The sequence below is a fragment of the Heptranchias perlo genome, chromosome 41 (genome assembly GCF_035084215.1).
Source record: "Heptranchias perlo isolate sHepPer1 chromosome 41, sHepPer1.hap1, whole genome shotgun sequence".
NCBI lineage: Eukaryota > Metazoa > Chordata > Chondrichthyes > Hexanchiformes > Hexanchidae > Heptranchias > Heptranchias perlo.
This window is the reverse complement of record NC_090365.1, coordinates 14,367,165-14,381,612: the sequence shown is the minus strand read 5'-3', so window position 1 is coordinate 14,381,612 and position 14,448 is coordinate 14,367,165. Positions and strand designations below refer to the sequence as shown.

The 14,448-nt window shown below is 42.5% G+C and overlaps 1 protein-coding gene across 1 annotated transcript in view; it reads left to right on the top strand.

Moving 5' to 3' along the window:
- Window positions 1-14,072, top strand: part of supt5h (SPT5 homolog, DSIF elongation factor subunit) — a 91,832-nt gene extending 77,760 nt beyond the window's left edge. Inside the window, exons 22-29 of the mRNA XM_067975145.1 lie at window positions 80-182; window positions 762-889; window positions 3,125-3,230; window positions 3,424-3,582; window positions 6,319-6,487; window positions 7,391-7,594; window positions 9,152-9,247; window positions 11,280-14,072. Coding sequence (XP_067831246.1) covers window positions 80-182; window positions 762-889; window positions 3,125-3,230; window positions 3,424-3,582; window positions 6,319-6,487; window positions 7,391-7,594; window positions 9,152-9,247; window positions 11,280-11,471 — 1,157 coding nt within the window. The 3' untranslated portion in view covers window positions 11,472-14,072. The remainder of the gene's footprint in view (window positions 1-79; window positions 183-761; window positions 890-3,124; window positions 3,231-3,423; window positions 3,583-6,318; window positions 6,488-7,390; window positions 7,595-9,151; window positions 9,248-11,279) is intronic.
- The last annotated feature ends 376 nt before the right edge of the window (window positions 14,073-14,448 follow it).

Genomic DNA, 14,448 nt, shown 5'->3' with positions numbered 1-14,448 from the left:
ATTGGGTATTACAAAACAAGTATTTCAAAACAGAATTAGTGTTCAGGTAGAACTCAGGTGCCTGTAATTGTTTCTGCAGGTTACATTGGTGTAGTAAAGGATGCGACAGAATCCACAGCTCGTGTTGAGCTTCATTCCACCTGCCAGACCATTTCTGTAGATCGTCAGCGCCTCACTACAGTGTAAGTATCGAACATCAGTGAAAGTGAATCTGAATGTTGAGTGTCTGACAGAAGGACCGAATGAATGGAGTAGAATTAGCAGAATCCTATTCTTTACACTTAGTGCCCTGATGGGTATCAGTCAAGAACAGAATGATGAGAGAAAGAAGCTGGCTGAGGTTCTGGATGGCGGTATATTTCCAGGATGGGACTTGTCTGTGATGCCCCAAGATAGTTGAATAGCCTGCTGACGCTCACTGTCGAGGCTCATAAATGAATTGTGACTACCTGGGGTGATGTGCTGGTGGTTGTCTGGCACCTATGGAGCTGTACCCAAGCAAGGAATCAACATTTTCAGGGTGATTGGAAATGGGCAAAGAAATGGGGCAATAGGAGAACTGGAACTTCTTTAGACAGACCCTGGCAGTTCTCAAAATGTAGTCCTTTTAAATTGAATTCTGGAATATGTAAGAATTATTTCCAATGCATATGTGACTGTGCCCATTATAATCCTGGAGTTATTGTGAGCTAAATGTTTCCTCATGGTGGAAATTGTTTTGTGGGGGGAAAATACTAAATGATTTAACGTTTGAATTCCAGGGACTCTAAGAAGAGAGGTGGCTTGACATCTGCTTACAGTCGTACCCCAATGTATGGCTCCCAAACCCCAATGTATGGCTCAGGATCTCGGACACCTATGTACGGCTCCCAGACTCCTTTACACGATGGTAAGGTCACTCAACCCGATACAATTCTTTTTTTCTCATTGCTCAATTGCCCACTAATCATTTTAATTAAATTACTGGATTAAAATGGCACCATTACCTAGGAATTGAGGTATTTGTAGAAGGATATTCTGAGAATGCCTGTGGACATAGGCTATGAGAAACATACAGCAAACCCAGAACATATTGTTAGTATCAGAGCTGCAGCTGTGCAGTCAAAGGCATTGACTGAGCAATGCATTAAATGCATTCATGATCTATTTATTTATATGGTTTTTAACATTATAGGCTTTGTGTCCAAATAGTTCTTGTGTGCAAACCCATGACGAATCCACACATGCTCAGTGTTGCCTAATTAGCCCCATAATAGAAATGACCAAGCACGATCTACATTTGTGAAAATCTGATCAAAAGTATTTATTCCCCTGACAGTTTATCATTGTCTTCATGTTAATGCTGCACTAACTGGTTATAACCTGTTGGGTCTGTCCCAAAGTATCCAGACTTTAAACTTCCATCAGAGCAAAACATTCCTCTGTATAAAAAAGACAGAATTGGTTCGAGAGATGAGACAAGTGGTTGAATATTTTTTCCTCGGACTTAAACCTGAGTCTTTTGTGAAACTGAGATGGTGCAACTTAAGTTTCGCAGTTTTGGAAATTTGAAAATGAAAGATTCAGGCCATTTTTCAGCCACTTTAAAGAGATTTATTGGCAGTAAATTGGCAAGATGGTTGAAAGTTTGAAGTAAGTTAGTAATTTTTTCTCCTGCTCTGCTGAAGGCATCAGTTCTGGTTTGCGTTTGGTTCCGCTGGTGCTGGGCGCTCTCTTCAGTTCCTTGACCAGAAGGCCGTGATGTCACAGCTGAGCTCAATCCATTCCTCTCCTAACATACACAAACTTGTGCTTCTCACTGGGGCCAGTCGATAGCGATCAGGAGCAGGAATCTTGGCTGATTTTATTTTCACTGCCCGGGAACACAGTGTTCCAACTGGTGTTCTGACTGAGATCAAATCTGGCAGGGAATGAGAATTGAACCTGGGCCTTTCTCATGTGCATAGTCAGTACTATAGCAGGCATTGCCTTTATTCAGTAGACCATTAATGAAGTGGTGTAACACATTAAACTGAAGTAATCAGCCAATACTGTGACTATATTGATAGAGACCAAAAGAGTGGCACTGGGAACCAAAACAAAAACCGAAAATGCCACCGCAAGTGCCCCCGTTTTTAAGAGGAGGGCACCACCAAGGCAATACCCTCTCACCGTCTATTGAAACTGATATATTTACAAAATAAAGTAAAACTAAATCACCATTTGTTTAACCTAGTTAATAATACAACTAACCTCCTATGGTGCCCACCGGTCGCGATAGGCCTCGAGTGTACTGATGGAACTCGCATGATCCCTCTCCAAGACCACGGAAGAGAGGCAGTGTTAATTGTATCTGATTATATGCAAATTATATCAATTAGTGTTAATTGTATTCAGGTGGTGGGTATCAATTGGGGACACTCTTGTGTCCATTTATAGGAGGGAGCTTATCTCGGGGGTGCTCGATTTGTAAGGGGGATCTCTGAGAATAAAGGCTTGGAAATTGAAAACTAGGCTCTAGTATTCTATCCTTCACCACCTGGCTATCCGACTTTCGACAGCAGGACAGTCAGAACGACGCTCCCTGCGGAGCCCAGGAGCAGACCCCTGAGGAGGTCCTCCGACCTTTCCGTGCCCCCCCCCCCCCCCCGCCAAACCCCTGGGCCGGGTGGCCACAGATTAGAAGTCTTGGTCTGAAGTGGAGCCACATGTTGAGGAGCAACCCCCTTAACTAATAGAACCGGAGCTGGAAGCTCTCACACTCCAGGGAAATGGTTTCCTCCGGCTGCGGAAATACCATGTGGCCTGGGTATCTGTGAAGTGGCACAAACAAGCCTGAGGTGCCAGCACTCCATGCAGCACACTCCACCCCAGGTCCCGAATACAGAGCCTTCCATTGAGGGGCCTCCACCGGGCGGCAAGATGTTGTGCCAAGGCATATCTGGCCGGTGGATGAGAGCAAGGAAGTGTAGAGTGTCCAGGAGCTCCATACTGGGCATTGCTGTATCTTTGAGTTAAAATCATTGCAGAATCTCCAAAGCAATTTAATCTGAAATAATTAAATGTTGAGTGCATTCTTATGCAGCCCTGCAACTGAAATGAAAGTGAAGATCAGTATGTTTCAGACTTATTTCTGTGTTTCTAGGGAGTCGAACCCCTCATTATGGTTCCCAGACGCCAGTTCACGATGGGAGTAGGACACCAGGACAGAGCGGTGCTTGGGACCCTAACAATCCCAACACACCCTCCAGGTTAGTAGCTCAGAAATCAAAACTCTACAGTTTGGTTTGCAGCAAAGGTTAATGTTAAAACTCTACAAATTATATATTAAGTAATTTATTTTTTCACAAGATCTTTTGAGCATTTTCATTCTTTGCAAGTTTAATTTATTTGCCCTCCCCCCTCCACTCCACACCAAAACCTTTCTTTCCTTTGATTTCACAGGAATGACGACGAGTATGATTTCCCTTATGATGATGAGCCCTCCCCATCTCCGCAGGCATACGGTGGAACACCCAACCCGCAGACTCCAGGCTACACGGATGTGCCGTCCCCACAGGTTAACCCCCAATATAACCCTCAAACACCTGGAACACCAGCAATGTAAGTACTTGTGAATTCCGCTGTAATCTGTAGCATTGGACATTCGTTCTCTGAAGACAGTACATTTTTTCTGTTGAAGTACTTTGCTGTGTCTGTAGGTACTACTGAGAAGGCACATATGTGTAGTGTGCAGCATGTAGAGCAGGGACTAATTTGCTAGTAACTAGAGAACATAGAATTAGGTAGATTACACAGAAACAGGCTATTCGGCCCAACTGGTCTACGCCGGTGTTTATGGTCCACATGAGCGTCCTCTCTCCCTACTTCATCTCACCCTATCGGCATATCCTCCTATTCCTTTCTCCCTCATGTACTTATCCAGCTTCCCCTTAAATGCATCTGTACTATTCGCCTCAACTACTCCTTGTGGTAGCAAGTTCCACATTCTAACCACTCTTTGGGAAAAGAAGTTTCTCCTGAATTCCTTATTGGATTTATTAGTGACTATCTTATAATCGTGACCCCTAAATACTAGGAGTATTTAAAGGAGATGTATTGTCTTAATGTGCATCTACACTAAAAGTTTAATGTTAGTACAAAACGTGTACTGATATTAAACTTGTGTAGTGAAAATGTGGAGTTAAGGCTCATCCTGACTCCTGAGTGAAGCAGAGTGAGACTCCCTCCTCCAGGGAGTGTCTCTCTACTTGGATCGGGTATCAGGTCAGGCTGGATTCAGGCTGTACTTGCAGCCTAACTGTATTGTAAAAGTACCCTTTGAAGAATAGTGGTACATAATATAAATTTTATAGAGTCATTAGGGGAGAGGAAGATTCAACCTGTAAACTAACCAGATTGGCAATCTGTTAATTGGGCTGTGTTGGCTGTGTGCATCAGTGTTACTGTCTCCTTTTCTCTCTGTTCCTCTCTTGTATCTCTGATCCCTCTCCCCACATTGCTATGTTGCTTATTAAATTTTTCAAGTTTTATCCAGCCGTCGAGGTTAATTTTTAGGCGTATGTATAGAGGGTGTGTGAGAAAGTGTCACGGTGGCTGTATCAGAATTTCTTTCTTGCTGCAGTTCGATTTGACAGAAAAGATTTTGTGCAATGTGCAGGGTGAAATACAATAGTAAAAGGTAACAACTGAAAAAGAGAACCCAGGAAATTAACCAAAAGGGAAAAAGACTTCAGATGTTTATTACAGTCACAAAATCTTTTATTGCATAAATATCTGGAATAATTTGAGAACACTTTCTGAACAATCCATGTTGTAACAATCCTTGAACTATGAGGTTCCTCAAGTAGAAATCAGATTCATTCTCCTTTGTTGCTACACCAAGTTATATTTCCAGTGTTTGCAAACAGGGGACATACAAACATACAAATTTAGAGCAGGAGTAGGCCATTCGGCCCATCGAGCCTGCTCTGCCATTTGATAAGATCATGGCTGATCTGATTGCGATCTCAACCCTACTTTCCCGTCTACCTACTATAACCTTTGACTCCCTTGTTAATCAGGAATCTATCTAACTCGGCCTTAAAAATATTCAATGACCCTGCCTCCACCGCTCTCTGGGGAAGGGAGTTCCACAGACTCACGACCCTCAGAGAAAAAATTTCTCCTCATCTGTCTTAACTGGGAGACCCCTTATTTTTAAACTATGGCCCCTAGTTCTAGTCTCTCCCACAAGGGAAAACATCCTCTCAGTATCTACCCCTTCTAGTCCCCTCAGGATCTTGTGTTTCAGTAAGATCGTCTCTCATTCTTCTAAACTCCAATGTATACAGGCCCAACTTGTCCAACCTTTCCTCGTAAGATAATCCCCTCATCCCAGGAATCAGTCGAGTGAACCTTCTCTGAACCGCCTCCAAAGCAATTATGTCCTTTCTTAAATGAGACCAAAACTGCACACTGTATTCTAGATGTGGTCTCGCCAATGCCCTGTACAACTGTAGCAAAACATCTCTACTTTTATATTCCATTCCCCTTGCAATAAATGACAACATTCCATTTGCCTTCCTAATCACTTGCTGTACCTGCATACTAACTTTTTGTGATTAATGTGCTAGAACACCCAGATCTCTCTAGCTCAGAGTTCTGCAATCTCCCTCCATTTAAATAATATACTGCTTTTCTATTCCTCCTGCCAAAGTGGACAAGTTCACATTTTCCCACATTATATTCCATCTGCCAATTTTTTGCCCACTCTCTCTTAACCTATCTGTATCCCTTTGCAGACTCCTTACGTCCTCTTCACAACTTACTTTCCTACCTACCTTTGTGTCATCAGCAAATTTAGCAACCGTACATTCGGTCCCTTCATCCAAGACCAGCATCTATTTCCATTTGAGTGATGTAGTTCAAATACCAGGATGATATCACTGTTTTGTGAGGGGTGTGTGTATTCCTCACCAATCCCCAAAAAAGGGCACTGCCAAGACATTTCTGACCTCCTTCAACTGGTAGCCAGCTTGTAAAAGGGTGTGAACAGATTGAACATTTTAGTAAGCATTGGAACTGTAAATCCCTTCTAACATAAGGAGTTAAACAGTGCCGTAGTTCAATTTTATGTGTTTATGTACCCTCCCCCACCCCTAGTCCCTGCAATAAAAAAGTTTAAAGAGACCTCTCTCTTTCCCCCATCCCAAAGTTTGCTCATTAGATCATCAGTAAGTCAAGTGAATTGCTATGGGTTAAGCTGCCTTTGTAGAGATTACTACTTTTAAGCAAACATTGTTCTGATGTGACTAATTTAAATTAATCATCATTTAACCTTTTCCACTTGTCTTTCAGGTACAACACTGACCAGTTTTCTCCCTATGCAGCTCCATCCCCTCAAGGATCTTACCAGCCCAGTCCCAGTCCACAGAGCTATCACCAGGTTGCACCAAGTCCTGTGGGCTATCAGAATACTCACTCGCCGGCCAGCTATCACCCAACACCTTCACCCATGGCGTACCAGGTAAGTTTAAGGGAGAGCTTGTGCGAATTTACATTTATAAAGCCAGAAATTCCATGTCTGTGCAATGTTAGCTGATCTCAACTGGGGAGCGATTGGAATGTTTTGGTGTCCCTGGGTTTGGGCTCACACATAATGAATGGCCACTTGGGAGAGGCAATGGAGTGCTGTCAGTACCTCTTTAAAATTTGTTCACAGAATGTGGACTACACTGGTAAGGCTGCATTTATTGCCCATTCCTGTGCCCTGGGAAGGCTTTCTTGAATCGCTGCAGTCCTTGTGGTGATGGTGCTCCCACAATTGTGTCAGATCGTGAATTCCAGGATTTTGACCAAGGAACGATGAAGCAACATGGGAACAGGAGAAGGCCATTCAAACCCTCAAGCCTGTTCCGCTATTCAGTTAGATCATGGCTGATCTGTCTCGGTGGTATATGTTTACTTCCAACCAATAGCATTGAGATAAATGACTAGATAGTCTATTTTTTTGTGTGTTGTTGGTTGGTGGATAAATGTTGGCCAGACACTGGGAGCACTCCCCCATCTCTTCTTCAAATAGGGCCGAGGGATCTTTTATGTCCACCCGAGAGGGCAGACGGGGCCTCGATCTAACGTCTCATCGGAAGGATGGTGCCTATGATAATGTAGCACTCCCTCAGTACTTCATATAATCTTACACCTATTTTCTTTCAATTAGTTTAGGTTGTTTTTAAAGGTAGTTTTGCTTTGATGGGCCCCTTGAATTGAGGGTCACCACATTGTGACTGTGACCATTTTTCTGGTTGAAGGAGCTAAGTGACCATTTTTTGAATGATGGGAAATAAATCGTGTTTTACAGTACATGAACAATACTGTTTTTTCTCCTTCTTGCCTTTCTGACCCACTCATAGTATGTTTTGTGTTTCAGGCAAGTCCCAGCCCAAGTCCCGTCGGTTATAGTCCAATGACACCTGGGGCCCCGTCTCCTGGTGCATACAATCCTCACACACCAGGTTCCAGCATTGATCAGGGTTCCAACGACTGGGTAACGACAGACATCCTGGTTAAAGTGCGTGACACCTACCTGGACGCGCAGATCATAGGGCAGACTGGAGTCATCCGTAGCGTGTCGGTACGTAACATCAGCGTTCCATTAAAGTCTTGGGACAGAATTTAAATGCACCTTTAATAGATCACTCTTAAAAACAGCAATCTGAGGGGACAGTTTGGACTCTGAAATATTCAGTTCAGTAACTTGGCTTCTAAAGTGAATAAGGAATCATAATTGAAAAGAGTAACCATAGTAAGGCTTTATAGATTCTTAATTACCATTAACCTCAGCAAGATATTGTATTCAGCTGTAGGTAAGTACTGTAGTTAGTGGAGTAACCACCTGAGAGGGTCCTGGAAATAGAGCAGGGGTTTAAAACAACCCTGTGGATTGAAAGGTAAAATCGCTTTCTGTCTGATGCCGATGGGACTGACCTCCCTCTCCCCGAGGTGGGTTTTAAAGTCAGCTAGAACTCTAAATTCTCATGCTTGTCCCATGCTTTGTTAGGTGGGATATTCTCCGTAGTCATCTGATGAGAAAAGTGCTTTCTTGATGTTTCAGGGACAAACTGGCGCTTGCCTAAAGTAAGTAGAAGAGGGTAATGTGATTGGCACTTTATCTCTCTAAAGGTAGCGGATTGCAGAATCACCTTACGATTTGCATTCTTCACTCTTTTGTTTAGTTTTGCGATGGGGTGAAGAGAGACTATCAAACTTGCCATAGCTTCAGTTACATAGAAAGAAAGACGTGCATTTATATAGCGCCTTTCAGGACGTCCCAAAGCGCTTTACAGCCAGTGAAGTACTTTTGAAGTGTAGTCACTGTTGTAATGTAGGAAATGTGGCAGTTAATTTATACACAGTCAGCTCCCACAAACAGCAATGTGGTATGACCAGATAATCTGTTTTGATGTTGATTGGGAGATAAATGTTGGCCAGGACACCGGGGAGAACTCCCCTGCTCTTCTTCAATAGTGGCCATGGGACCTTTTACATCCACCTGAGAGGGCAGATGGGGCCTCGATTTAATGTCTCATTCTAAAGATGGCACCTCTGACAGTGTAGCACTCCCTCAGTACTGCACTGGAGTGTCCACTTAGATTTTTGTGCTCAGGTCTCTGGAGTGGGGCTTGATCCTACAACCTGCTGATTCAGAGACGAGAGTGCTGCCCAGAGCTGCGGCCCACACCAAGTGTTGACTAATTGAGGTAACCTTTTCCTTTAGCTTCTAAAACTCTCTTTTTTTGTCTCCATTCTCTGTTCTACCTAACATTGGCAGCTGTAGGTTCTGCCAATTCTTATTCAAGAGGACAGTTAGAGTAACTTCTTTGTTTTGGAGGTGGGGTGTGTTGGAGAGAAGCTGGCACAAGCAGTTTTGTGTTTCTTCATTCCCCAGTGAGTAGCACAGATATAAAAAAAGACGCTTGTATTTTTATTGCACCGTATCAAATCTGTCAAGTGTCTCCAAGCTCTTGACCCAATGAATTACCTTGAACTACACTGACTGTGATGTAGGCAAATTTGCAGAGAAAACTGCAACACTTAAATGGTGCAGGAGGGAAATCTAAACTTATGATGCAGTATGTTTGCTGAAATGATAGTATAAGTTTGAAGAAATGTTGACCGTTTTCTCCTGCAGGGTGGCCTATGCTCAGTATATCTGTCAGACACTGACAAAGTGGTCAGCATCTCGAGTGAGCACCTTGAACCCGTCACTCCTGTGAAAAATGATAAGGTAAGAGCCAACTAGCTCCTATCAGCTTGCTGCCAGACATGTTGCAGGTACCCTTGTTGATCTGTCCCAATATTACAATGCTGTCTGTTCTCCCCTGTTACCCCATCCCTCCTGAACCTCAACATATAAATTTTGATCAGTCAACAAAAAACTTTCTGAAGCCCCAGCAAAATGTTGCTTTTATTAAAATAATTTTTGCATTCCAGAAAATACCCAATTGGCAATATGATTTTATGATCTTTTTAATGATGGGTATTTAAAGTTTTTTTTTAAAGCCGCATTAATAAAGATGCACTGGATGATGCAGTGGCCTTTCACCTCTGCTCCTCGGCTCAAATTCAGCTTGGGCCGATGGGGATGAAAGCCTCCTGTAAGGGCTGTACACGTTTGACCGGTCTCAATCTAAGTGGGTGCAAGTCACCAGCACAAAACTGCCCCGGATTTGGTCATAATTGGCCATCGTTCTGAGAAGCCTCAGGATGACTGCTGTGGGAAAAGGAAAAATGCCTCACAGTAGATTTTTCAAGCTCATTGTAGAAGAATTGAGGGAACTTTTTTCTGCATCTGACTCTTATCACATCAGACCTGGGAGTGTTTGAAATGGGAACGTGCTCCACTCCCCAGCACTAACACCCCTCAACTTGATGAGCAGAAACCTCATCTAATAAGGGTCAAAAAAATTATGTTATTGGGCACTACTTAGATTGATATTTTATTTTGGTAATGAGTAAAAATGATGTACTTCTGTGTAAAAGCAGCCCATTTGCTGACTTGATTCAGTGCCTTTAACTTTAGTAACCTAAACATACTGACTTGAGAATGTTTCATGCTGCTGTCTACACCTGGAGTAAACCTTTTGGTTTTATATTTTTTAAAGAATTGTTTGTTTGTAGTGTGTTGCATCAGGAGGATATGTGTGTGTGTTTTTTAAGGGAGGGTGAGAGACTGGTTAGTCAACTGACCCAAGGCAGTTTTCTAGACCTCCGAACGAGCAGGGAAAAACCTTTAGAACTGGTCCTTCAATGAAAAATTTGAAAAGCACTGCCTTTTTATTGCTACCCTTAGCGATGGCTTCCTTCTTTTCTTCTGCTATTTACTCGTTTTATAATGCGCTGAGGGTTTTGAGCCCCGAAGGTCTTTTTGAAGCGAATGAACACTTTTGTGCAAAGCACGCGAGGGATAAGTGAGCGAGTGAATCATTGAGTAAATGAGCTTGATTAGTGAGGCCTGCATTACCTTGATCTGACCTCCGTTACTCTGTGGGAAGAGCTGGCTGAGTAGAATGCCCATTCCTGTTGCATCACATCACACAGACTGTCAATATACTTTGCTGTAAGTGGAATTGCAGCAGTAAAATTGGAAATAAAATTTTGCCATGTACCCCAAAAAACTTTTTTGTTTAACCTCCTTTAATTGTGTTAAATCTGTAGTTACATGAAAACCAGTCTCCCTTCCCCAAAAGGGTCATTTCAATAAGGAGTCTCGGAAAGAAAGAACGTGCATTTAAATAGCAACTTTCACATCCTCGGGATGTCCCAAAGTGCTTTATGACTAACAGAATACTTTTAAAGTTTGTATGTAGACGGATACAGCAGCCATTATGGGCACAGTAAGGGTCCACAAATAGCAACTGAATGAAAGACCAGACAATCTGTTGGTTATATTTTTTAAAAGAGGAATATTACTCCCTGCTGTCCTTTTTCAAAGGGCATAGTTCGAGAGTTAAGAGCCCCACAAAGGAAGTTAAGGAGAAAAATAGCGTAAAGCAATGTACGTTCTCTTTTTCTCGCCCCCACCCCGAGGTGATTCAGAATCATAATTGAACCTTATGGGGACGTCATTGAGCTGAACAGATCTGCCTGTTCACATGACGGAGTGTCATGTCGACACCATCCCAGCAGCTGGTTACAGAATGCTCTATGCTGTGGATCAGGTCTCTGAACTGCGAGACTCTGCAGGATTTAAAGAACAGCAACATTTCACAAAGCAGAGCTTGCTTACGGTTCAAATGTTCCCATTTTTATATCCGTAGGTGAAGGTGATTTTGGGTGAAGATCGGGAAGCCACAGGCATGCTACTTAGTATTGATGGCGAGGATGGGATTGTTCGTATGGAACTAGATGACCAGCTGAAGATTCTCAACTTGAGGTTTCTTGGGATCCTCAGTGAAGAAGGAATGTTGAATGCAGCGTCATCTGGGAAAGATGCATATAGTCGGAAGTAATAAAACTCTCTTCTGTGAAGTTTCTGTGTTCAAATTTTTAGGTTCCTCCCTCTCCCCTTTGTGTTTTTGCTTTGATAATGTCTTGCTTACTGTGGCCAGATGTCAGCAGTGGTTCATACAAAAGACTGAAACAGCAGAGTAAATGGATGAATGTATATTAATTTGACAATGAAAAGCAAAAGTGGCTGAACCTTTTCTTTTTAAAAAAAAAACCCTGTTTGAGATGTGAAAAGGATAAATGGTGCATTTTGTTTTCTTTTAATGTACCACAGACTGAGAATGATTTGTGCGTGAACAGGTAACCGAGTCAGTGCATGTGAGGCCGAGAGCGAAAGGAGATACTTTTTGTAACGATTGAATGGTGCCCCTTCGGGAAGATACTGAAGGCTATTTTTGTAATAATTAGGAGCACTTGTACAGGTGTGAGTAGTCACATGAAGGAATGGACAGTTTCGACAAAAATTACTGCAACTATTTTTTAACAAGCTAATTAAAAAAGAATGTTACACTGTGTAAATTTCTATTATTGAAAGCTTTTTACGTTGACGCTTGTTTTGAAAGTATTTGTAGGATGCTTTGAAAATTAGCTTAGTACAGGATATTCCATTTCCAAGTTTTAAGGGCAAATCTCTCAAGGGGTTTGGGACAGCGTTAGGTTAGGAATAAGAGTATTAGTTTATTCCTCAGTCCATTCCTTAGCTGCCCTGTTTTATTCTCCCAGATCCCTTCTGATTGCATTCAGTTTTAGTCAGGATGTCCAGTTTCAAAGTTTAAACCAAGGGCTGCCCCGAGTATATTTAAGCACTGCGAGGCATTAAATAAACTATCCAATGAGAACCGGACTTTTAAACAAACTCCAAACCGCGAACATGTATATCAGTTAGCTTCGAATCCTCTGCGTTTCAGACTCTGAGAAATCGAAGGGGAAGAACTTGGTGTTTTCCCTCAACAGTTTGATTAGAGTGTATAATGTCGCACTCTTGTTTACTTTCTCTGATCGCACTGGAGATTTGCGGCAGGCTGTGAGCGAATGGATTGCAGTGTAGCCAGGGTAAGTGATACAAAACTATTGGTTGAGTTGCTCCGCATGTTACACACTGGACATTTTTTCTGCAAGTATGAAAAGGTAGAGATGGTTGTTGCATTCCAAGATTATTTGTTTGAGGTTAGTGCAGAATTTGCAGATGGGATAAGTTGTGCTCTGACACCACACAAAAAATGGAAAAGATGTGAACAATTTTTTCCCATAAACTGTATAGCTGTACGATGTTTTTCTCTCTCTCTGAATCGCGAGTAGCAAGTGCCTGCACCCCATGGACGCTCTTCATCGCACATCCTCCTTCACCTTGAGGCTGAGAAACTGATCGTGGTCTTCTGCCTTGTGTAGGACACCAGCAAAGCCCCTGAAAGGCATAGCCTGTGTCAGTTGTTCCTCTTTCCCCATATCTTGAGGTTGTCTATCCATGGAACCCTACCAAAGCTTTTGCCGGTGTAATCAATGAGGATTATGATTGCACTCTAACCATTGTACCAGACTCTAGGTGTATGTTATTTTTTGTTGATAACAACAACACAGTGGAAGCATCTGTGATCTAAATATGGTTTTGAAGTGTGCTGTTTACCTGTCATTCACCCAGAAATTCAGTGTTTCAGTAAAATTTAAAGTGCAGTGGCATGTCATGGAGTGGGACGATCTGGTTCTGAGTTCCTGATTTCTGCTGCGACACTGTCTGAGGCAATGAGCAGAGGCTGCTCTGCCAACAGGGAGGGGAATCTTAGAGGGAGGTTATTGCTTGTGTACCTTCAGAGCTACATAAACGGAAGCCAACAGGAGGGCCGGCTGTAGTTTGCACACTGCCTGATATGGGGGAAAATAAATAGGAGTCTTACTCTCAAATTAGAAAAAGTGTGGGTAGATTTTGAATTTTGTGTGCAGACGCAACCCAATAACGTGTCTGCAGTCACCAAAAGAGACTCTTGACTGACTAGTTTCACAAAAGCACTGAATCTGCATGAGATTTCTCAATCAATTGTGCTCTTAAGGTTTCTGGATCACTGATTCACAAGTACGTGACCATCCTGCGAGTTCATTCCTCATATTGTCGATCAGAAGAACCTACTGTATGTTGTCTGGTTCAATGTCAGTAAACCAATTAGCATCATGGGAACAAAACACGTATAAAAATTGTCCAACTGTATCAGGACATCTGAGACACTTTAACCCCTAATTTTATTGCGTATATATTCTGTAAATATATGGTTACAAAAACAAAAGAAATCTTAGAAATTGGGACAGATGTTTTCCTTCCTGGGCTGGGGTGTGATTGGTGTATTAGTTTTTTAAAAAAAAAACTTGTGAAATTGGACAATCTGCAAATGTTCAATCCTGTTCGATTCGATAAAACGAAAATGTTCAGGATATCTTTGTTTTACAATGGCCACTGCTAGGATCTGTTTCTGCTAACTTGTCTGCTAAATGTCTCCTCCTAATGTAAAGTGTATTTCTGTGGTTTGGAAATACCACTGTATGGCCAATATTTGAGCTTGTAAACCCATTTTTGTTCTGAGTGGAGTCAATAAAAAGACTTGCAGATCTTAAAACCATGTGTTATGCTTGTGTGCAAGAGGCCACTCTTTAAGATGTCCCCCCCCCCCCCTTTCCCTTTTCAAAAGCATTCATTCTCGTTGGGGTACAGTTCTTTGCACTGGTAGCCCTCTGGTACCTCACTCAAATGGCCAGTCTTCCTGCGTGGGTTTAGACAGTTTGCTGGCAGATTATTAAAACATAGAGGATATCCCAGTCCTTACCGGACATTCACATCCCTGCAGTTTCCAGGAGGGAGTTGCTGAAAAGCAATCGAAAACAGGAATCCCGGTACCCCTCCTTCCCGAGCCTTTGAATGCTGAGGCAATCACAGGTGAGATCAACTAATTCCGCACACACTGGGAATTAAGTTTGGATCTCTCTGGTCTGTAT